At 43.1% G+C, this 24,986-nt stretch overlaps 1 protein-coding gene across 8 annotated transcripts in view; it reads left to right on the forward strand.

Annotated features, from left to right (window-relative positions):
- The window catches only part of CACNB2 (calcium voltage-gated channel auxiliary subunit beta 2), a 1,556,216-nt gene that overhangs the window by 1,447,812 nt on the left and 83,418 nt on the right, over nt 1-24,986 (forward strand). For all 8 annotated transcript variants that reach the window (XM_069648579.1, XM_069648581.1, XM_069648584.1 and 5 more), the window contains one exon: nt 13,323-13,432. In XM_069648579.1, the coding sequence (XP_069504680.1) occupies nt 13,323-13,432 (110 nt within the window). The remainder of the gene's footprint in view (nt 1-13,322; nt 13,433-24,986) is intronic.

The raw sequence follows: 24,986 nt of genomic DNA on the forward strand, positions 1-24,986 counted from the left end.
CTGTGAGCAAAGAATGCCCAGAAACAGAAATTGGCAGAGGTCCTTAGGTAGAAGGAGTAATGGGCTAGTTTTAGCAAACGAGAACAAAACAAAGTAACGGACTGGAAACAATAGCGGAATCCGCTTTGCCCTTGGAGATGCTGACAAAGCACTGCAGAAGAATGCAGGGTAACTCCGGCTGCTCCGAGCCTAACGAGAACAGCTGACAAAAACCGAAAAGAAGCACCGCTAAGGAACGCAGTGTGAGGCTTCAGTTTGATTTAACGAAACTCCAAGCTCTGGAACGCAGGAAAACACAATACGATCAGAAGCATTGTATCCCAAAACGCTATGAGTTAAATACTAGTCATGTGATACTCGCGTACTACACGGAATGACGTCACGTGACAGGAACCGTCAATGCCGCGTCACATGACAAGGACCATAATTGAAAAAAGAACATGCATGCAGAATGGAGCGAACCGTTCAAATGCAGGTAGGGAATGAACGGTTGAAATGTGCTGTGCTACAGCAAAATGAAGTTTAATGCAAACATTTGAAGTTTAATGTAAACTTTTCCCAGGAAGTTTCCCAAACAGCCTCCAACGAGTATAGAACGGCCTGGCTGTTCTCTGAACTCTGTGGGCAGGGGACACCCACTGTTTAGAGGTAATCTGAGTAGAGGTCCTCTGAGTGTGAGCTGACATGCCGGGTTTGATTGGGCTGACAGGTATGACAGGAGCATGGGAGACGCGTTCTCCTTCCTCTGGGAAGGTCCGTTTCTGTATGCCTTTACCCTCCATTTCCTCTCCTGCTATGTGTGATCAACACACTCAGTGTCGGTACAAGAGGATACTAATCACCCTGGCGTGGCCAAGGCAGATTTGGTATCCGGGCCTACTCAGCCTATCAGTGTCGCCTCCAGTCAAGTTGCTGGTACTTCCGGATCTACTCACCAGGGAGGGAGGCACAATTCTTCATCAAAACACAGGATCTCTGAACCTGAAGGCATGGCTCCTGCAGCCTTAGAGTTTGGAGGTTATGAACTGCCAGCGGACTGCAGGGAGGTCCTCGCCAAAGCCAGGGCATCGTCGACTCTAAAGTGCTACGTCCATAAGTGGAAGTGTTTGCTACGTGGTGCCAGTCGCAGAAGATAACTCCTCTGGGGATACAGCCCCACAGATCTTCCATATTTGCTATCATCGGCAAAAGCTGAGCTGGCTCATGCATCCGTCAAGGTACACCTGGCGGCCATCTCATGCTACACTAGATCCCGGGAAGATCCTCGCTGTGGTCCCACAGACTCCTCAAGGAGTTTCTCAACAGGCTTTTTTGATCTTTCCCTCCGGTAAAGGCGCCTGCCCCGGCATGGAAACTCAACGTGGTCCTGACAAGACTCATGGGGGCACCTTTCAAACCTATGCATCAGGCCCCACTCAAGTTTCTCTCAAGGAAGACTGCATTTCTTGTGGCCATCACCTCAGCCAGATGAGTTAGTGAGATCCAGGCCCTACCCTGAAAGCAGCCGTATCTGACTTTCCACAAATCAAGGGTGGTACTGCGTACGCACCCCAGTTTCATGCCAAAGGTTCCTTTGGAATTCCACCTCAACGAGCCTTTGATTTTGCCCGTTTTCTTCCTGAATCCATCGTCACCGGCAGAGAGGACCTTGCATTCACTGGACGTTGCTCGTGCCTTGAAGTTCTACGTGGTACGCATGAGGAGTTTTCAGAAGACTTCTCAATTGTTTGTGAACTTGGACCTATGACTCGTGGGAAGGCTGTGTCCAAGGTTTCCAAATCAAAATGTCTCTGGCTGCATCATGTACTGTCATCGGCTGGCAAACCGACCTCTGCCGGGCCGTCCGAGAGCCCATTCCACCATTGCGATCGCTGCAATGACAACGTTCCTTTTTGTTGTGCCCCTGCTCTACAACTGCAGGGCTGAAATGTGGTGGTCCATGCATACCTTCACAAAGTTCTAATGCATCGACAGGGATTCCAGGAAGGAGTCCAGAGTTGGCCAGGCAGTGCTAGGCGACCTGTTCGCTTAAAGTGAGCCTGTTGCAGGGGTACATGTTAATTGCTTCTGTTGAGCTTTGCCACCTCCCGTGGTTGTGTAATGTTGTACTGCTGTGTATTTGTTATTCTTGAGCATGTGAATCCATGCCAGACCCCATGCTGGAGAAGGTTTAAGTTACTTACCTGTAACTATTGTTCTCCAGCATGGGTCTGGCATGGATTCACATGTGAACCCTCCCTCCGGGCCCTCTGGGGCTCTTCTTGGTCATACTACCACTTTACGTGCTTACCAAATCTGAAGATGGCTGCCAGAGGCGGGGCTTAGGAAGAGGACTGTCATTGAATGGGGCAATATGAACCATTGGACAGTTATTGGTTTAGAGGAAAAAAACAGTTTTAAAGTGAAATTGAAACTGTTTTTTTCTTTTACCAATGATTCCCAGCCTCACGACTGGGAATATTCATGAGCATGTGAATCAATGTAGTTACAGGTAAGTAACATGCACCTTATTCATGAAAACAAGGAACTCCCAGCCCCAACTCCATCACTCACCCCGCACCCTAGCCCCAACAACATCGCCCTACACACACCCTAGCCCCAATACCAACTGCCACTAGTGCTTCCTCTTTTCTCCTTTGTCAACAGGCTTTGCAGCATGTGATGCACAGCGCTGTGACCTCCTTGGTGGAGTGCTCGTCAATTACCCCTTCAGTATGGTTAGCAGACGGCAAACTCCCCTGCACGCTTCCCCGGAGATGGTTCATGGTGAGGTGAATGGCTCTGGGCATGTCCTCATGGGAAGATAACTGTTCTGCCAGCTCCTGCACCCTCTGACTCGTGAGACACTGGCTGGCATTGCTGCACACCATGCTGCTGCACAGACGGTCTATGGAACTGGACAACCATCTAGATGCCCCCGGAATGCAATCCTGCATAGCCAGTAAATGCCCCAATTGTTCTTGGCTATGGCGCGCATCTCTACCTGCCTGGATGTTCCCAGTGGCCTGCTGTGTGGGGCCCCGCACTGGCTGTGGTGTATGTCCACTGCCATGGTCATCATGGTCGGCTGAACAGCAAGCAGCCTAAGCCTGCTCATCGGAGGAGGATTCCTGATCATAATATAGAGCACGGAGGGATTAGCGATGGGAAGGTGGTGTGTGCCGTGGGGAGAGGCTGCACAGGGGGAGGATTCTGGGGGGAATTGGCAGACGGGGATTGAGGCTGGCTCGATGAGGGGGATGCAGACTCAGACAGCACATCTGCAGTGGCCTGCTGTGATTGCAGGCTGTCCTCCCTCCTCTGGGTCATGTGTGAGCTCACAGTCGCCTCAGCTACAGTGTTTGGCCCAGTTGCTGGTGGCGCCGACTCAACTATTGGGTCCTGTTCAGACCCTGTGGCCGTGTCCTACTGAACGGTCGGTGTGTCCGTCGATGGTACGCTTACATGGTGCCTTTTCTTGGGTGGCACACTCCCCGTCCCCAAACTGTCTTGGCCTGGCTACTTGCTGCCATCAGTTGGTGCAGGGGTTATGGAGGGTTCAACCACCTCAGTTGTTTCCTGGGTGTCTTGAGTGCCTGTCGGTGCAAATTGAAATGTGCATTACCACTTTGGTGCTGAGGTGCATGGTGATTCAACATTCACTGTCACTTGGACTATGTCAACACTGTGCGTTGGGCCTCCGGGGGGAGAGGGCATGCATCATGTGTCAGCCACTGTGTTCATTGCATCTGGGCGATCTGTTGCCAAGTGTGGGGTGCCCTGCTTGCGTCGGACATGCAAATGATAGACTCCGAGCCAGACTTGCTAAAATATATGAACCTCTCGCTAGAACGTTGACTTCGTCCAACCATAGCAAGCCTACATTTAACAGGAGTACAGAAAAACCTCACAACCCTAACCCCAAAACACAGAATGCGCGTACGCACCCCCCTGCCACGACCCATGAAAAGATACGCACACCTCTATCCACCACCCCCCACCTTAAAGGTGCTTTAATTAACGCCAGATCCATGATTGCTCATGCCATTGAGATTGCTGAGCTCATTCAGACCGAAAACCTCGACTTCTTGGCCCTTACGGAATCCTGGCTCCATGCCGCTGCAGGACCTGCTATCATGTTAGCGATCCCCAATGGTTACACCATTCTGAGATCAGACAGAAATGAAGCCCGTGGAGGAGGCATAGCCCTTATCGTCAAATCCAACTTATCTACCAGGATAGTCCCAGCTAATGACACTAAATCCTGCGAAAGCCTAACAGCCAAATTAGCTATTAACAACTCCCAAACCCTCACCATCCACTTGATTTATAGACCCCCAGGCCCTATCGGAACCTTCGAGGAAGACATCTCCACCACTCTATCTCATAACCTAAAAAACTCATCACAGGTCATCCTCTTAGGGGACATTAACCTGGGCTTCAATGACCAAAACGACCCACATGCAAGTAGAGTGGTTAACCTACTCTCTGAACTAGGCTTCACACAAAGAGTACTTCACCCTACCCATAACAAAGGCAGAATACTTGATTGGCTGGCAGACCATAACTGCAACCCCTCCATCCTATCGATCTCCCCCCAAATCTGGACAGACCACCACCTGATAACATTTGTTCTAGAAACGGACAGACCGACTCCTACTTTAGCCCAGCCAGCTCCGTCCATCCCGACAAGGAATGAGAAAAACATCACCACAGATAACCTACTTCCGCTTATCCTCCCCACACTCAATTCACTACCAGACAACCTGGACCCCGAAACTCTAGTGAATGAGTATAACAAAAGTATGGCATCTGCACTGGACTCAATTGCACCGCTTAAAATGAGACAAAGTAAACCTAAAGCCCACCTCAACTCCTGGTACACCCCCCACTTGAAAACACTTTGCACCAAAAAAAGACAATCTGAGGTCGCATGGAAACTACAATCCTCTGAAGAAAATAGAAGCACCTGAGAGATATATCCACCCTCTACAAAAAGAAAATATTGTCGGCAAAACGAGAAACCTATAACACTAGAATAGCCCAAGCCAACTCCAGCATGAAGGAACTCTTTATCATCCTAAAGGAAATAGAATCTCCTATCCCGGTGCCAGACAATTGTGTCAAAGACAAACCATGGTGCACCAATATTCAGCCAGCCCTAGCTAACAAAGTGTCAACTCTCCAATCTAAAATTGCCAAGAAAAAAGCATCACTCAGCTTGGATGCAAAGCCTAAAATGTCTACCACCCCTCCCAAAAATAACACTGACACTCCTCGCTTCAAGTTCTCCAAAGTTTCTATTATTGAGACTGAAAAAATCATTCTGTCACTAAAACCATCAAACTGTCAGGGGGACCAATGTCCAGCCCAACTGATAAAGGACGCAGCCAGAGACCTAGCTCCCTTTATCTCAAAACTCATTACTGCCTCTTTCACTACAGGATCTATACCAAGTAACTTAAAAGAATCTTGGGTTCTCCCACTACTTAAAAACAGACGCTAGACCCAGCCATACCCACTAATTACCGCCCAATCACCACTGTGCCATTCCTCCTAAAATCATAGATAAAGTGGCATACTCTCAAATTCAGAAACCCCTCGAAACTAATAACCTGCTGGGAGAACGGCAGTCTGGTTTCCGTCCCCAGCACGGAACCGAAACAGCCCTCTTAGATCTAAAAGCACAAATTGACGAGCTAAGGGATCAAGGAAAAACAGCTTTACTCCTCCTTCTGGAACTATCAGCTGCATTTGACCTTGTTGACCACAAGGTCCTTTGTAGGCATTTGGACATGGCTGTGCACTTCTCGGAAGAAGCCATAGACTGGATCCAATCCTTCCTCAATAATAGGACCATGAGAGTCTTCTCCACCACTGCGGCAGCAGACCCTATCCCCATTACATGAGGCGTTCCCCAGGGATCGTGCGTCTCCCCTACACTCTACAACATCTTCACGAAGCCCCTTTTCGATGATCTGGACCTTCTTGGTATCACCTACACTAACTATGCAGACGATACTCAGATTCTCCTACCACTTACTGGTGATTATGATAAGGATTTGGCCTTGGTGAACAGGGTGTATCTCATCATCCAGGCATGGATGGCCACTCATGGATTATGCCTGAATGATGACAAAACTGAGATCATTATCCTTGGTACACCCGCCACCCTCAAAAAACTAGGCCCCAACTACTCCTCTTTTAACATAGATAATAACCAAATCACAACCGCTCACGAGGTAAAAACCCTGGGTTTCTACCTGGACTCTACCCTCTCATTCAACAAGCAGGTGAACGCGATGGCTTTGGCCACTGCCTACACCTGCAAATTGATAAGAGCAGGCAAACCCTTCCTGTCCAACAATAGCTGCATCACACTTGCGAGAGCGCTCGTGTTATCAAAGTTGGACTATTGCAACTCGCTCTATATTGGGGCCAACAAGGAAGTTATCAAAAAAATTCAAATCTTACAGAACAACGCGCTTAGAGCAGCATTAGGCATTCCCAGAAGAGCCGACATCATCGAACTCAGAAGGGCCAACAACTGGCTTTCTACTCAGGCGAAAATCCAGCTAAAAGTGGCTTCACTTGTTTACAAATGCCTAAACAATGCCGCACCATGCTACCTCTCTGCAAGATTTATGAGAACAAAACCTACAAGACTCACCAGATCCGTTAACTCTAAGAACATTTCAAATCCCAGATTTAAATTAGCCAGAGTCAGTGGCTGTAGCTTCCAGGTTAAAGCAGCTCAACTTTGAAACTCCCTACCACCCACCCTGCGGACAAACCAACCATACTTCACCTTCCGACACAACCTTACAAAGTGGATTAAAGACGCAGACAAATAACAGACCACCATCCCGCCTGGATGTATCCTGCAGCCCTCTCCACTTCTGCACTCTGCACACACCCACTGCCCAGCAGTTACTGCCTGTTCATGTAGAACTGTAAATACGTTGATGTGTATTTTGTGTACATATATTCCTTGTATATTTCTTGTTTCTTTTTGTCATGTGTTTTTCCTGTAACTAAGCTGTAAGCTGTCTTATAAAAATGCGCCCGGTTACCCCTGGGTCTGGTGCGCAATACAAGTAATAAAAACAAACAAAACAAACAAACCCTGGGATGGGTGACCTTAAAGGGTGTCCTGTCCAAAAGTGCATCGGGACTGTTGATGCTTGGTTTCTGGTGGTGCAGTCGGGTGATTGCAGTGCATTTAATTATTTGGGTGTCAGGTGGACGTGATTTCAGCCATGGATTTCTCATTGTGTGTCTACATAGAGCGTTGCAGTTGATGGGCTCGTGGGTCTGACACAGTCATCCACTGATGTGCATTCATGGACATGGGCTTGTCAAATGGTTACATGATGGTTGTTGCCTGTGCATGGGTAACCGCTGTGGGGGTAAGGGGTGATTGTGATGTGCAATGCGGATGTGCATTGTACCCTCTAACTTGCGTTGAAATGATGATTCTAGGCTATGTTATCCCCTCCACTTCCTGCCTGTTTGTCATGTAGGGGAGGGGGGTCATTGCTTCACTGACTCATATCGATTTTGCCTGATGCATCATATAGATTGTGTATGTTTGCTAGGGCTCACGTCGCTTGCACACATTGCAGTCTGTGTGTTTGTGAATGCCTGCAGGGTTGGCCATGTATGGGACCATATTTCACTCAGGTACTCACCAGAGTCACCGTGGCTGCTGGCTCCAAACTCGGACGTGCCCACGCCCTCTATCCTGACCATGTGCAGGATGCCACTGACCATTTCATCCCAGGGTGTTGGTTGCAGTGGTTCTACTGTGCCACCTCCACTGTGGTGGAGAGATATAAGACTCCTGGCCTTAAGGTCATTCCATCGATTCTTCATGTCGTCGAGCTCGCCTTGGAATGTGGCCTACAGCCACCACCTTCAGCTGATATCAGCCTAAATGGTGTTTTTCCGCTGTTGGCTGGTCTTGCGGTTTTGGGCCCCATATAGCTCCTTGGAGTGAGCAACCACCTGTTTTGCTAGTACAGTCAGCTCCTGCTCTGAGAATTTTGGCTTACGCAGCCTCATATCAGGCACCCGGACGTTGCCCTTTCCTCCTGAGATTTTGGGAATTGGCTGGGTGATGGCACTCCTTTGAGATATTTGACGAATTGTGATTTCCAAAATGGCCACTGATGTGCTTCCTTTTACTGCTGGCAAAAATTCCGCTGATCAGCATGGCTGTAATGAAATTCTGTTGATTTTTGGCAGAAATTCTGCCATGTACTGGGTTTTTAGCAGCAACTCCGCTGAGCGGAATTACTGTTACTGCTGTTTGTGCGCACACCCACCAAGTTGCAATAAGACAGTAATTCCGCTAATCCACACATTATTAACGCTAATTCCGCTACAGTGGAGTTACTGCCGATTTTGGCCCATAGTGCCCAGCAGCAAGACACTCTCACAACTCTGGATTAAAAGGCAAAAGGACCACACTGGTGAACTCTCAAGGAACAAGCAATCCCATCCTGGTGCTTCTTTTCAGTGTTTTGACAAATACTGAAAAGAATTCAACAAATTAGTGACCAGTTTGATACTATATGTAGGAATCCAGAATGGCTAATTAGGGGGATATTTAGCATCCTTGATGGGCAACCCCCCTAAATGTACCACTATTACACTTTTACTACAGAGTGGATGAGGAGAAACAAGCACTTTCTAAAACAGTTATGAGATAAGGAATGTATTGTTCTGACAAAGGTGTATTTATAAATTGTACAAAGGTATTAACCAAATGCCATGCAAAGGTAATCAGGATAAATAGTACGCTATCTATCCAATGGGAGTTGCATATAGGGCAGTTGCCTTATTAAACCAAGAGTAGTATGCTATTTACTTTACATATTTACTGGTAAGATATCAATGGAAACCGACGTTTTCGATTCTTGTTAGAAGAACAGAGTCGTTGACACGTTTGGCAACAGCTGAACCAGACTGCCTGACTTCAACTTAAAAATGTGCATATAGTCAAAAGGAAAATACATATTACTCAAAGGGGAACTACGGTGTCCCGTCGCCCACTGCCTGTTTAAGAAGTTGAATTGAATAGGAAGATCAGTGAGTGCACTAGAAAACAGGCTTAGGGATAGGTGAACCCCTAAGTGTTTAAAAGAAACAATCAAGATGACCACACAACGGTATCTATCTAATTTTTATTAGGATTGTTTTGTTTTCTAAAATACCATATGCAGCTTTTTTCCACTTGAAGAAGTTAACAGTTTTATCTTTTAACATTCAGGAGCTCTTCTGGAGAGTTGGCCCTGAATTCCATGTGTCTACCTCGAGAGGGGCTTCTCTCTGAATAGAGCCGTTATGTCTCTTTGGTTTAAAAAATTAAGCTTGAAAAACCACATTTTGAACATTCCCCTTTTTCACTGACTTTGCAGTTCTTAGCCCTTAAGATCTAAAATGTAATTATAAGATGAATACACAGCAGTATGCTAATGATACTCTGCTTTATGTGAATATAGCTTTTCATGCTGATTTTGCCACCCTTAAGCAATGACTAGACGATAACGAAGCCTGGATTTCTCTAGCTAATCTAAAATCTAAATGCCTCAAAAACTGGGTTCATTTTTTTTGCTAGTCGTAACAAATTGTTTTCCATCCAGCCTTGGGATATCTGTTTTCCTTGTTCAGTGGTTCAATCAAACTCTCCCATGTAGTAAAATCGCTTGGCTTTTACATTGATGACAGACTATGATATCGAAAAGCTGCTAACTTTCCAATAACATTGCACAGAACTATCAAGATCTTCATTTCTCCTGAGCATTTGCGTTGTGTAGTACAGGCTTTGGTGCCATCTCATATTGTTGGCAGTAGCTCAAGTCTTTTGGGGGCCTCTCTTTGTGCTTTGCATCCCCTCAGCCCCCGCCCTTCACGCTGCAACAAGTTTTGTTGCTGTCAAAAGAAGGTTTGACTCTGTATGAGACTCATTGGCTTCCACTGGATGCCAGGATCTGTTTCAAGTTTGGTTGTCTGGCCTACAAAGATATTTTTATTTCTCAACCGCTTTATGCGAAGTTCCAGAAGCAAACACATTCTTTGTTTTAACATTCCAAAGGCTAACTTTGCCAGAATTTCCAACTAAGCTTGCTCCTTTTCTATTCCACACTTTTGGAATAGCCTCCCCACTGATCTTTGAATAGCCCCTTCCTTGCTAGACTGGAAACTGAAAATCATGTAATTTCAATAAAACGTTGTTAACAGCTTTCTATTTTGAAATCTGTCCTTCTTTTATGTTCTGCCCAGTGTTACCTCCACGGCTGATTCACACATTATAAAAACTTTAAATAATAATCTTGAAAATACTTGGTGCTTTTCTTTTGCTTACGTTATGTTTAAGTGTTATCCCTTCTGCTGGCTACTAACAGATCTGTCTCTGTCCTTTCCTATTTCCTGTAATGAATATTCTCCACCCTCTAGTCCCATAACCCCCTTTTGTCCTGTTGAACATGCTTCCTCAATTCTCTGAAACTGTGCCCTTCTATCATTTAAAACATTTTTTTTAATATTAAACTGCGTTGTTACCCTTCCAATTTTCACTCACTACTTCTACTTACCCTCTTCCTCCTAATAATTATAAATGGTTTCCCTTTGTTGTCAAAAATGTTCTCCCATTCTTTCAAACTTGAATGTTTCCAAACATTGAATTTTCAAGCTTTAACCTTTCAGAATTTAATTTTCAAATGGAGCTATTGTTCTCCTGGAAAACACTGAATAGTTCCCAAAGTAGAGCCTGGCTACAGCTAGTACTGTGCACACCAATGTAACAAGAATTCTGGCTTAGATAGAAATAATGGATCAACTTTAAAATACCAGGCTTTCTTGCATAATATATATATTTTTTTAAAGGACAAAAGGGAATTAGGAGTTGTAATATATTCTTTGGATCAAGGTCCACACTGGTATTATCAGCTGCTATCACAATACTTAAAAAGACAAGTATTTTGGGGAGTGACTTCGTAACATGTCATTGGATACACAGGTTAGGCCTATGCACTGTTAGAAAACAGGTCTGTTGCGGATGACATAGACTCGCTAAGATACCCTGAACAGGCGCTCTGGCACAGTACACCTGTGGAGCTGGTAGATGGTTTCCAGGGGTAGCTTTATTCATACATATGTACAGTATATATAACACCTGGGGTATTTACATAAGGACAAGACTGGGCAGGTAAAGGAGACATACTCTGGATCACCCACCGGCCATCCTCGCATCACTCAGCTTTCACCCAACTGACAGACACGGAACGTTCATAGACAGTTTCACATCAACATTCCATTAGGTTGTCACTCACCCACTCAGTAACATTCTATCAGGGACCAGCCATCAGCAGACATATAAGACAGAACTAATACCATAACAAGGTCATTGACACTTCACTTTAGAAATAATGAGGTGATATCCATTGGCAGAATTTCTTCACAGAGGTCATGGGTTTGCCCTGTGGACAATAGGGTGCACCTTTTGTGCACGAGTTGGGGCACAGAGTACATCACAATGCAAAAAGGAAACCTTTGCATTCCCTTTGGAAAGGATTGCAACAATCATTTTGGATTTCTCAAGCCACATGTCCCTATTGGTGTTTGGGGAGATATGTTGAGAACTATGTCCAGATGTCAAAGAGGATGCTTTGCTTTCACATTCCCAGTTTCTTAGAGGAAAGAGAAGCATTACTATCGGGGGTGGAGATTCAGTTGCAGCCAATGAGCCTAATAAAGCCTGAGCAATTTCAGTATTAAAGGATCTGGCTGCTGGAGCTCTTTCGGCTTTTGTTGAATTTTTCCAGACCATTTTGCTTTGAGCCACGGTTTCCAGCTGCTCCCTGTTGCTATCCTCTGCTGTTGCCAGACACTGCGCAAAGACCCTTGTTGCCTGCCTTTGCTCTTTGTTCTCTGCACTGCAGCACCTTTGCCTGTCCCTGTTTTTAGTCTATCATTTTACTGCATAATTTCAGTCTGTAGTTTCCTTGATTCTAGTCTGTAGCCCAGTACATAATTCATGAATTCCAGTGCATAATTTCCTAACTGCATTTCCAGTCCACAGTACCTGTGTTCTTAGTCTGTAGTACTCATGCTCCCCGTTTTCTGTCTTGAGCCTTATTTACTGACCCTTCCTGTTTTTTTTACTGGGATTATGTGTGAAGGTTTGTGTCATTGTGTTTGTGCTGGCGTAGGTCCTTTATCCAGAGTTTGGCTGCCGGGTTCCCAGAAGGCAATCTCTGTCCCTTTCCTTTGTTACGTCTCTCTACTGCCTGTCGCTCCATATGCTAGTACCGTTTTCAGGGGGCAGTCACTGTTCTGTTTCCTCTGGACATATATTCATGTAAGTATATTTTCCTTGCTCCTGCCTTACATACCAGGTACAGATGTCCCCTCCTGCTGCATGAACATTCAGTGTGAGGCTGTGTAACAGTACTTTGAGTAAACGCTAGGTTTCTAAGCAGACACTGTGGGAAACCCTGTGAACATTCGGCATACACCCTAAATGAAAATCAAACATGTTTGTCTTCATTGTATTCCTTGGCCTTTTCTGTTCACTGCCTTGGTTGCCAATCGATATTTCTAGTCAGGTCTGCAGAAGTCTTACAGTCTCTTGTATTCCATCTGCTTCGGCTTTGGGTACCAGCCCTGCTCAAGACCCTGACAGAGGTCTCTGACTCAGTGTCTCTTCAGTTTTTGTATGTCAAGGAAACACGCCAGGAAACAGAACACATTAGGATTGTGGCAAGAGACACAAGGCCAGAATTGTAGCCAGTATCAAAACCCAGATACATACAAGCAAAAATGTTTGGGCTTAGCAGATGGCAAATTGATCTGCTATGGAGAGGTTTTGTGAGGGTGACAAGGGCATTGTTTTCTTTCGGGACCTAGGTATATCTAGTATATAGTTATTTAATGGTAACAGACCCCGATAATCAGGACATGGAGATTGGGCAGCAATGTATGTGAGGTGAACATAGAATATAACATTTAAAAAAAGTGTATTCTCAAAAAATATTCAGCAATTTGCAAACAAAGCACATGCAGTAAGCATCCAGGGTATTTTGTGATTATGTTTTTGCTATTAACTTAAAACATATTAATGCACATTTTTATCAGGGATTCTACTGGAGTTCAGTTTTTTCAGGCATATATTTAGTTGGTCCCCCAGGCATTTGAGGAACATGTCCTGAGGGCTCACATACTTTGCAGCACATGTAAAATGCTCTTTGAGTTACAGTGTTCACTTTCTTACTTTATAATGTTGCTACCTGATTCAGTACTTGAACTGAAATGTTTTCTGTTTTTTGTCACCCAAACAGGATATCAATTACTCGGGTCACAGCAGACATCTCACTTGCCAAACGTTCAGTATTAAATAATCCTAGTAAACATGCAATAATAGAACGGTCTAATACAAGGTCAAGTTTGGGTAAGTAACCAATATGTCATTGATTAATCTGCACACAAAGTACCAACGCGTTGTTCCTTTATCTAATCAAAGTTCAATGAATGTTTGAGAAATCTGTGTGCAACATGCAACAACAGGTTCCTATCCTGTCCTACGCTGACTTATCTCTTAATCATACAGAGGTAGATGCATGGAGTGCCAGTGAACTGGGTGATTATACCTTCTATCACAACTGCACTTCGAGATGTGAGGAATATCACATCAAGTGCAGCATAAACATGATACTTTCATTATTATTTATTGGTCGTCATAATAGTTTACAGCCAGCACTACTTAGTTGATTCCTCCTGTTAGAAACAATAACAAAAAAATTATGGGTGCAAATCATTAAAAAGGTTCTCTTCATTTGTACTTGTCCAGGAAAAACTCAAGTGAAGAAAACACTTGCATTCTGCTGTCGGGGAGTTACACAGAGGCAACATCCCCCAGTGAATATGGGTAGGGGTTGCGTTGATGGAGGAACTTCCCACAGATGAAAGTGCATCCCAAATTCACAGATAATAGGGTTCAGTACGTGTTGGCCAGTACAGTATTAATGTGCTGGTATTAACATTTACCAGCACGTTACCGCACCTGCCAACTATGAGTTTGCCGATGAGGTGGCCGGAATGACCTCCAGCTAAAAGCTGGATACACTCATTACTGGTTGCAACTTTGCCTATCTGGTCACCTGCCTGGAAGATCATTTTCATGGGGGTTCAAGATATTATTTTCTGATATCAAACGTTTAGACTTCCATGGCACCTACGGGCATAAACTGTGACTGGGATTTGACGTGATCTGTAGTTTGGTGTCTGTAAGGTTATAGTTGGTGGATTACTGATATATTCCTGCAGACAAATTGAGTAGGCCCATTTGCCTTTTCACTTTAGATAATCTATGTAGTAATTATTCATGGTTGTCCAGATTGTAAGCAGGCTAACCTGTGAAGGAACCGCCCGCATACCATTTGCCTTTCGTTGGGCTTGGTTGAGGTTAGTGGAATACCTGTTCACTGTGGTTTGTTTTATGTACTTCATCCTAGAAGGCCTTCCGCCTCCCTATCCATGATGTTTTCCTCTGAGATTTCTTTGCCATGTTAAATGAATCTGACCTGAATGGGAGCAAGCATTCCTGGGAGGACATTATCTATGCGATGTAAAGTAGTACCTGTGTATTTTACTATTCAGGATCTTGCCGTTTGTGAAATGTATTGGCAATCCTACGCACTTGCAGGTGTTATATGTATACCCTGTAACCATCACTAGTTTTTGGATCACATCAGGGAATTTGGGCTGTCTGCTAGCGGATCTGTAAATCTTTGCTTCTTGCACAGTCATTGTGAAATATATAGTATTGAGCGTGACTTCATCAGAGCACGCTGATACAGTGTTGCTCTTTGGAGAGATGACTCTTGCGGATGAGTGATTTACCAGGTCGGACTCAGCCTGATACCGGTCAGTCTTAGTGATTTTAATTTTTTATTTATACAAGTTATTGGGCATCATGGGGGAATGTAGAATTCCTCCGAGGTGGTTTTGCCTCAATTAAGTCTGGCCTTATTAGTAAATTAATTCGACACTTCTGTTAAATTTTCTATTCCTTTATTTTGAATTCTCCATGCTTTTATTAACAGAAACCACAATGGCGGTTTCCATAAAGTCCTCGGCCATTCCAACATGGCCGCTGAGCGCGACCGCTGTTCTCTTCACTCTGATACGAGTGTATGGAATTAAACTGACTACTAATTACGGACGCAACTCGACCGGTTTCACCCATCTGTTGCCAAGCGGTCTGTCTAAGTGTCTCAATCTTGGTGCTACTCGGAGGGTTAGCTGGATACACTTTCTGTATGTAGTGTGGGAGGGAGAAAACATTTACACATTTATCAGTCTTTCAGATTCTACAGAGCAAGCCCTTTGAAGCGTCTATTCACGTGCATTACATCGCGCTAGATGATATTCAGATGTGGGTGAGTGAATCTCCACGGTAGAGGTGATTATATGTTGTCTCATTCAGCCACAAGTTCAGGAGTTTCTCATTTTAGGTTTTTCTCAGCACTTTGAGAATACAATCAGTGAGGCTAGTGACTGGTCTGTCAATATGTTATTTGTTGGGTACCTTTGATGATTCAGGAACAAGCAATGAGTTACTGTATAAATATATATTTTTTTTAGATTACAGATTTTCAATGAATTTAGAGAAAGAGCAGCATAACAGCCTTGAAAAAGGATTTGATCTGAAACGCGTCAGAAAGTGTCAGCGATTTACAGTTTACAGACTGGACACTTCTCGTTTAAACTGCTTGATGTTTTGAACTTAGTTATTTGAATTGGTACATGACAACCTGATGTTCAAAGCGCATATATACCCCCGGGTCAAGAGCGCTATATAAATAAATAAACAAACAAACAAACAAACAAACCATCTGTCTGCTGTATTTGGCAAATACCACTTGTAGCCCTTCTTCTGGTTTCACCTGTATGTACAATTGAAACTCGATCGAAAATGTTGCTTCATATTCTTAATGCTTATGTTTGCTTACTTTCATTTTTCAATGTATACTGAGTGTGAAATTTAAAAACACCCTGATTGAATTGGTGCTTTTGTTTTTTGAAGGCAATTGCATAATTTATTGAAGTAAACTATTTTTATTTATCATTTGGAATTGAGTCAGATTATCTCATTCTTGAACAAGTGCTTATTAATTTTTAATTCTATATCTTTGTGTGGTTTACAATTTGAATGTCTTTCTGTTCACAAAACCAGGCTTTCTACTATATCTGTTTTTTCGGAGTCCTGTATGGTATGGGGACTTTACCCGATTGCACCTGAAAACTGTTGGAATTATTGAATTATGTTACGTTACTGAGTCTTTGACATTAAACCTTACACAGATCAACGTAGTGCACCACATCTCCCCCATGTCTTTTCTCTTTTCTGTGCACATGACCACATTGAAGCTTGACACTTTGTTTGACCATCTGGTCCAGTCAGGTGGTAGTTAATTGAAGGATATCTAAGATTTCTTTTTTCTTCAGGTTTTCTCTCTACTCTCTTCACTGTTGTATTATCAACATGGTAACCAGGTTACTATTGACAGATCCATGTTCCATACAAATATTCATGTAAAGGGTCATCTATTCCTAGCGAAAGCTTTAGTCCACCATGTTCACCAGTGCTGATCTATTCAATGCAATAACTTCATCCTAGAAGAAAAAAGCCTTTTTACTTAGAAGCACATGCCTTGCATTGGACGACATCTAGTTGTTGGTGCAGAGTATTATTATTTCAATTTTGAAACGGAACGACGACTGGGTGTTCTTGTAATACTATCCCTACTGTGACGTTTACTGTACGCGTGGAGGTCCTAGCATTGGTTTATTTTCGGCATTGCGTTTGTTGCTCTTTGCGGAGATAGTCGAAGTGGTGTCTTTGCTAAGATTGAGTATGCCTTTAATAATAGGGTGGCGATAGACGCCCTTTAGTAAAAGTGAGACAAAACATTTTTTTCCAAAGTTGTGGCCTACTTCCCTTTCATTTTTCCATAGACAAACAAGGTCAATTTTTGCCACAGCGCACAGCCCACACAGCTGGACGGATTTGGACCAGATCCGAAACAACTTGGGCACAAATCATTGACTCCGGATCCATGCATAGTTTGGGGTTATTCCATGCAGTAGTTATTTAAATATTTGACAGAGAAGTGGGTGCCCCTTCTCAAAAATAGGTAGCTATATATCTGGTATTTACCCAAAACTGGGTGTATTTAGAAATGAAAAAGTAGCCATCTTGTTTTTATCTCAATGCGAGAGATATTCGAAAAAAGCTATTTTCATGTAAAAAAGCATGCAAATGCCTTCACAGCAGAGGTGGGGGGTGGGAGGATGCTAGAAAGGCACCAAGTGAAATTTGTGAGTTGTAGGAGGTCTAGGGACTGAGTTTGGAACACATCTTTCACCAGGGTTAATGTGCCCCACTTTAGAGAACCACACCGATGGTTTTCTCCCCTCCCCCAAATTTGGGAAAGATTTGTGCACTAGGAGGGGTGTCGATTCCTTGTCACCCGATTTGGTAACATGTGAACACTACAGCTACCAGAATCCCTAGACACTATAAGAGCTGCTAATTGGAATCACCTGAATATCAGCACAGCCTCCCTGATGATTGTTTGTGACAGGAACGCGCTAGGAGGAGAAGACAAACCGAGTAACTGAACAGCAGCTTGGATCCAACCCTGTTAATACTTTTTCAATGTTTTGGGATTCAACCCTGTTAATACTTATTAAATTGTTTTTGTGATCTAACTCAGTTACCTTTTGTATCAGGTCTATTTTGACTGGGAACTGGAGTGCGCGCCTTGCCATCCTTGCCATTATTTAAATATTTGACGGAGAAGTGAGTGCCCTTTCTCAAAAATAGATAGCTATATATCTGGTATTTACTCAAAACTGGGTGTATTTAGAAATGAAACAGTAGCCATCTTGTTTTTATCTCAATGCGAGAGATATTCAAGGTTATAGCCGAGGATATGGTAAAATGAAACGCAGGGAAAAATGCTATTTTCAGGGGGAAAAACATGCAAATGACATCACGCCAGCGGTGGGGGGTGGTGGGCCTAGAAGGCACCAAGTGAAACTTGTGAGTTGGAGGGGGTCTGGGGACTGAGTTTGCAACACAAAACTTTCTGTAGCCTCGGCCATAGTCACGAATAGCCGACATCTCAAAGCAAACTGTGTCACAGAAACAATGTGTGTTGTGTGGGGAAAGGGAGAGGGCCGGGGAGGTGAGAAGGCCATCTGGGAGTGGAAGGAGCTGGCACAGATGAGGGGGGTACTTGATGAGGGCCTGGGGGGACAGGAAAGCATTTTGTTCCCTGCAGTTCTTCTGATATTTGCAGCTAAATTCGAGGCTACAAAGGACTACGGATAGCCATGAGTAAGAGTAGTTTGTGTCCGCAGCTGTACATTTTGGGGTGTATGTGTTTTATTTCTTTTTAAAAGATAGTTTTATAGGTAAAGTGATGTTGGGCGGAAAAATCATTGGCCATAGCCAAAGGTAATGGTCAATGACACGGTAGGAATTTGGGTGTCTTCTCTATTTTGGATGTGTGTTTTCTGACTTTCTTACATGTTAGACTGTGGAGATAAAAAGTAGAAAAATGTTTTAAAAAATCAATACAAAAAGTATACACCCATCTCTAGTTTTAGATACCCCATCCACTGGATTTTAGCTTCTGTATTCCCACCCATGCTATTATATCTTGTGTAATTGTGCCCATTAAATGTATCGCCACCTAGTTTATTGTCATGTTTATTTGCTTTCTTTATCATCTACCTTACATAACTACATGAGCAGTCATTTACTGTATTCATCTTTTAACTTCCATTGTCTTACTAATGTCTCTTTCGTAATTTATATTCCATACTGTTGTGAAAAAAGAACAAATGTTATAGCTGCGGCTATCCAAAAAGGGGAGCATTGAGGATCACGCCTAGTAACATCAACGACTGGGGTGTTTACCCGCAGCTATCCCAAACCCGTCCCACACCTGGGGTTGTTACCCATGGGTACACCCTACAGCCGTGACTAGGGAGCAGCATCGGCGCTTCATGCATTGTGTAGCCATGACTAAAAAAAAGTATTTAAAAAAATATATACACGTGTGTGGTTAGTCGTCTTGGAAAGTTTTTTAAGGTGTATTGATTTAGTATTTGTAAACAGTTATTGTAACATCTGGAATACTTTTTATTCATTAATAATACATGTAAGTGTACATACTTTAAAAAAGATAACTATGTAAACAAAGTTTGTTAAAAAACAGGTTTAGATGGCGGGATGTAGTTGTGGGTTTTCTTTTTCTTGTAGTTTCAACAAATGATACATCTTCCTTAGCCCAATTATCGTGATTCTTACAGTCTGTGATTAGTCTTGAATTTTCAATCTTCTGATTGTACTTCTTTTTGTTCATTAAATAAGTCATTTTAATTATTTTAATGACTCCCTAAATAGTTCTGTGGGTCGTTCTTGTGGTGCTTCTTGTTAAATTCTTCGTGATAATTGAATGATTTCTTCATCTGTTTGAAAATATTTTAAATATTTTTCAACTGTTGAAGATATAATACACTTTTAGAATATTTGTGTTGGTAGTTAGATAAATTATCTGTTTGGTGACCGATATTTGTTCCTTAAAATATCATTGTTAGTCTCATTTCACATAAATATACCTAATGGACTCACAAAATCTTGAATGTTGCATATTTTCTTCTGGTTCATTTTCTTGAGCATCTTCTTTTTTAAATGTCTTCCTGTGTAGGATAATTTTCCTCCAGCCATTCCATGTATTTTCCCATTGTACTGTGATAGAAAAAAATACTGCTTGTCACCTCAGATATTAGAATTAGAAATGGAGGAAGATTACATGAGGCGAGAAGGTGGAATTTATGGTATTTACTTATGATTGGTTGTTTATTGTTTGTGTGGTGGGTAGCTGCCAATGGGATGTCAAGCACCTCAGATGCCCAGACTTCACGTCCAGGTTTCCCCAAGCCGACTCCAAGGGGAACACCCAGTGGATGGATTGGTCAGTGAAATTTGCCTATGCTTTTCCACCAACTCCACTAATGAGCAAAGTGGTGAACAAGATTCACAAGGAACAAATGACATTAATTCTAGTTGCTCCTATGTGGACGAGACAACCTTGGTATCCACATCTGCGCAAACTGGCGATGTGTGACCCGATCAAGCTCCTGTGTCCATTCTACTTGCTCTTCTAGCACGGGGGGGACAACATTACACCCTCAACCTCACTCTTTGAGCTTTGCAGCTTGGCTCCTAAATCTACCTGAAAGGTGTATGGAAATCCTCAAGGAGGCACTTAAATCAAACACCAGACACTGTTATTATGACAGGTAAAGAAGATTTGTAATTTTGTTCCAGTCAAAAGAAATAAACCCAATAGAATGTACTTCATCACACTTTCTTCTTTACATGCTTCACCTATTAGACTCAGGGTTAGTATTTAATTGAATAAAGGTTCACCTAGCGGCTCTAGCCGCATACACCACCTCTCAGAATAAGGTGTCATGTTGGAAAATCCCTGTCATTAAGGCATTCTTGGAGGGAGTAAAGAGACTCCACCCTCCTATTTCAAACCCACCTCCAGGCTGGGACCTCAATGTAGTACTTGCAAAGGGACCCCCCCTTTGAGCCTATTCATAAGTCAATCCTTAAACACCTCACATATAAAACTGATTTCTTTGTGGCTATCACCTCCATAAAGAGTCAGTGAATTCCAAGCTTTGTCAGTGCAAAACCCTTTCTTTGTGATCCACAAATACAAATTGGTATTAAGATCACACCCTATGTTTTCAGCTAAGTTCATTTCCAAGTTCCATGTCAATCAGGCCATCCAACTACCAGCAATAAGATGTAAGGAGGGCGGTCCTCTACTATGTAAAAAAGACCAGGCCGCTAAGGAAAACAGACCAACTGTTTGTCTCCATACCTCCAGGCAGAGAAGGAGACCACATTTCTTTTTTATTTTTTTATTTTATTGCATCAATTAGTTACCAAAGGAAACTTTAAATGCATAATGAAAGTGAAAACAAGACATTTAAAAAAAACGCAGTTTCATCGATTATATATATATATATATATATATATATATATATATATATATATATATATATAGGGGAGAAAAACAGTGTAATTAAAGAAAAATAGCTAAATATCCAGAATTGTAAAGATTTCTCTCACGAAATGCAACAATGCCAAAGTCATAGATACTTTTTCTCCCCTTCTCAAAATTGACCACCTCTCCTGCAAGATTAAAGTACTTAGGTTTAAAAGGTGCAACCCCAACCATTTCTCTCTAGGCTTAGATAAGGTAACGCAGTTCATCACCAGATGCTGTAAGGTTTCAACCTCCTGCCCACAGCCTCGACACAGCAGACTAGATTTTTCCTCTTTTTTGTTTCTTCCCCCTAGGACTTCTCTTGTGTGGAAGAGGTTTAATCTGAATTTTAGAAACTGCTGCCTTTTCGTATTTGAGGGAAATTTATCCAAATATGGGTGAACGGTACCTCTGCAGTAGTGCTCGTCCATACCCTGGGTTATTGATGGCAAAGCACTAAGCCTATCCAGAGTGACTGTCCAATCCCAGTCCAAGAGTTTCCTCTTTACCATGAGCAGGTTTAACGTAAGATTGTCTAGTTTCAAGGCTATGGTATTCAGAATTTCTGAGCAGATTAAATGCCACTTAGTTAGAGCCGGGATCAGTTTTCTTTTGATCGCTTCATTAATTGCCACAAATCCGCTTCTTTCCTGCGGATGCAGACATTTGCCAAGGAGTGTCAAAGATTTCCAGACCATGGATATATAAAGGGAGGATAGGCCCAGTTCTTTGCGCACACTTTCCATTGGAATTGATGTTGGTAGGCCCAATACTCTTTTCCAGAAAAGACCCTCCAACAGTTTCCAGACCTCTGAATTAATGAAGAAATTCGCCTCCGCCGCGTAAATGAGGATAGGCACAGCTTTCAGTTTATAAAAATCAATCAGTGGACGGAGGGAGAAGGAACAGTAACGTCGCTTAATTAACAATGCTTGTGAAGCTAAGTTCGTAACTTTACTTCTAAGCCAGACGAGACCCGGACCATCTTGGATGCTGTTTCCAAAAACACAATCTCCAGATGGATCGTCAGATGCATACAACTCTGCTAGGCTCTATCAAGCAAAACACTGCCTTTTACACCAAGAGCTCACTCCACTAGAGGTAGAGGAGCTACTTTGGCATTTATTGCAAACGTCCCGCTGGACGCCATTTGCAAAGCAGCCACATGGAGCTCAGTACAAACCTTCACTCACCACTACTGCATTGACACTCACTCTAAAGCAGATTCTCAGGTGGGACAAGTGGTGCTAAAACATCTATTTGCTGCTGTAACTTCTCACAACCCACCAACTTCTCCAAACACTGCTTGCTAATCTATGCATAGCATGTGAATCTCAGCAGATACAAGCATCATAAATATGATTACGTTGAGTAATGTATCCCATATATATTGGTAAAAGAATCCAAAGGTTCTTTTATGAACCACCCAGAGAAGCTTTTAAGTATATTGGAAAAGGAAAATAATTTTGAGGCTTTTTTTTTGTTGAAATAGCCACGATTACGACAGCAGCCAATGAAACATTGCGCCCCGTCAGTGTGGCTGTAGCCGTGGGTACCACTTAGCCAATGGGACGTTGTGTATTTTTGGCGGATGCAGCCGCGGCTATAACCATCGCCCTAGCTGCGGGAATAGGATACCAATTTTTGGGCATTGATCATGATATTTCATCGATTTTACACTACACAATTTTTCATGTGTTTTACATGTGTTTCTGATTCTTTGCCCTCATTTGTATCTTTATGTTTGAATTTTTTACACCTTTTTAATTCGTCTTTTTGACTCTGTAAACATTTTACGGGTAGTCGCGGCTACCAGCGGTTATCCACACCTGCGGCTATCAGCGCTACAATTGGACGTCAAACATTTTGGCTGGCTTGTATAAGGCGCAGGTATGAGCCTGCCTGCCCTTCCTAATGGAGGAATACATTCTGTTAATTCCTGCTGTTCTGCAAGGACACAGGCGGGTCTCCTAAGACTAGAGGCGACGCCTATAGAGAGTCTTGGAGGTCTCAGAGGTAGATCTATCTCAGCTTTAACTATCAAACTTAATTTATTGTGGGGTTTGATGTTATAGTCTGATATTTTGAAAGTATCTAGTAAGGAATGGCCATGGAAAAGGAGCTTGTGATGATGGATGGGGAAAGCACATTTGGTAAGATCTTTTGTTTAATGCCAAAGATAGTTTCATGAAGACTAACGTCAAATGAAAATGGGTTGGAAATATGCCTCTCTGACCATGTGCTAAAGAAGAGTTTCCCTACCTATAAACCAAAACTAAGGAGTCGGTCTGCATTAGGATGTCAATAACTGAAAAGCCATCTTTGTGTCCAAAACATCCTATCCTGACCCATCACACTAAAACAAAAAAATAATGTGTAGGGAAATATCTTCAAAAAGTGTTCACAAATGAAGAAAGAATAGTTCCAACAAAAATGTTCTCGAAGGTGTAAGCCCTTGGATCCAGAGGGTGGACCACTTCCTGTGGATTCTTAAGTAGGATGACAATAGTCTCTTTTACTAACAGTTCTTTTAAATCATGCCTTGATTCACAAGGTTCCTGATTATGCAACATATTCTGTAACAGTCTTTCTTTAACACAACTTTCTCCTTGGCTTAGAAAACACCAATTTCTCTGTGTTTCAGAAAACACTGTATTTCTTTAACATTTCTGGAAGCTTTGTAAATGGCCTTGTATACTCCCTGCCAGGTTTCTATATGCAACATCAACTACCTGGTGTACTCACCTGCTTTGTCTTCACTTGTGGTTCTCACTTGCCTGTATACTTCCCTTACGGGACTTCTTGTTTGTTTCAATTGCCCCGTGTCTTGCTTTACCAGGGCTTCTCAGGAGTTTCACAGTTTCTCTGTGTCACCAGTACTGTATGCATTGCTCTTGGCTTTGTATATATGTTTGCAGTAAGATTTGTTCAAGATTTGCCCCACACTTGCACTTCATAAATCCATAGCTAATTGGGGATTGTACTTTGCCTTTTCTGCATACAATCAGCTCCTAGTGTTAATAGTAGTATTATATTCAAATTGCTGTTGGCGCCGTTGCCTGCATACCCCGGGGTCCCCACTGGCTTTGGGTACACTCACTGGTCTAAGGCAGAGTCTCCGGTCAGGTTTCCGCTTCTGCAATGTGTTGCTTTCACCTGCTTTCCACACTTGAGTGTACAGATGTTATTCTGTCTTCGTTGATGGCTCCAGGGCCACATGCATGCTTCCCTTCAGGTTCCGGAATGGAGAATGCTCTCTTCTCAAACTGCTGAGCACCCAGAACCTCTCTCATGGCTCCCAGTGTCTCCACAGCACTTCAGTATCTGGCAGAGCGGCTCTCCCTCTGATATGGCAGCCTTCCTTGCCCTGCCACACTGGCACATGATCTCCACATTTGTGTTCTCCTGCACTGCCTCTCACAATAGTGCGCTGGCCTTGTATAAATGTCCTAGGCACAAATGCTTTGGAAAAACAACTAGCCTGCTTGTTGTGTTCCAAGGTCTTGGTACCTTGTTCAAACTCCTTCATCCCTCTCGTCTCAGTACCTTGGGAATTCTGAGAGTTGAAGTCCATAGTTGTCATTGTACACATGGGATTTGAACAGTTCTTCACAGTGATCTTACATAAAGGTATTTGAGAAGGAAAAGGTGTTGTGTTGGAGCTTTGTGTTTGTGTCATGTGTGTATTTGACCGGATGAAGAGGAGGTTTCTTTACTTCTTCTACAAGTGGGAACAAGCAGTTGACAATATGCAATTAGGGTCTTGGGTATTAGAGGGTGTTCCTCATGGGAAAGTGGGAGATACTGTGTCTCATCCAGTGAAATCATGACATCTCACCGGTAGTTGTCTCCTACCATATA

The sequence above is a fragment of the Ambystoma mexicanum genome, chromosome 2q, assembly GCF_040938575.1.
Source record: "Ambystoma mexicanum isolate Mex_15411 chromosome 2q, UKY_AmexF1_1, whole genome shotgun sequence".
Taxonomy (NCBI): Eukaryota; Metazoa; Chordata; class Amphibia; order Caudata; family Ambystomatidae; genus Ambystoma; species Ambystoma mexicanum.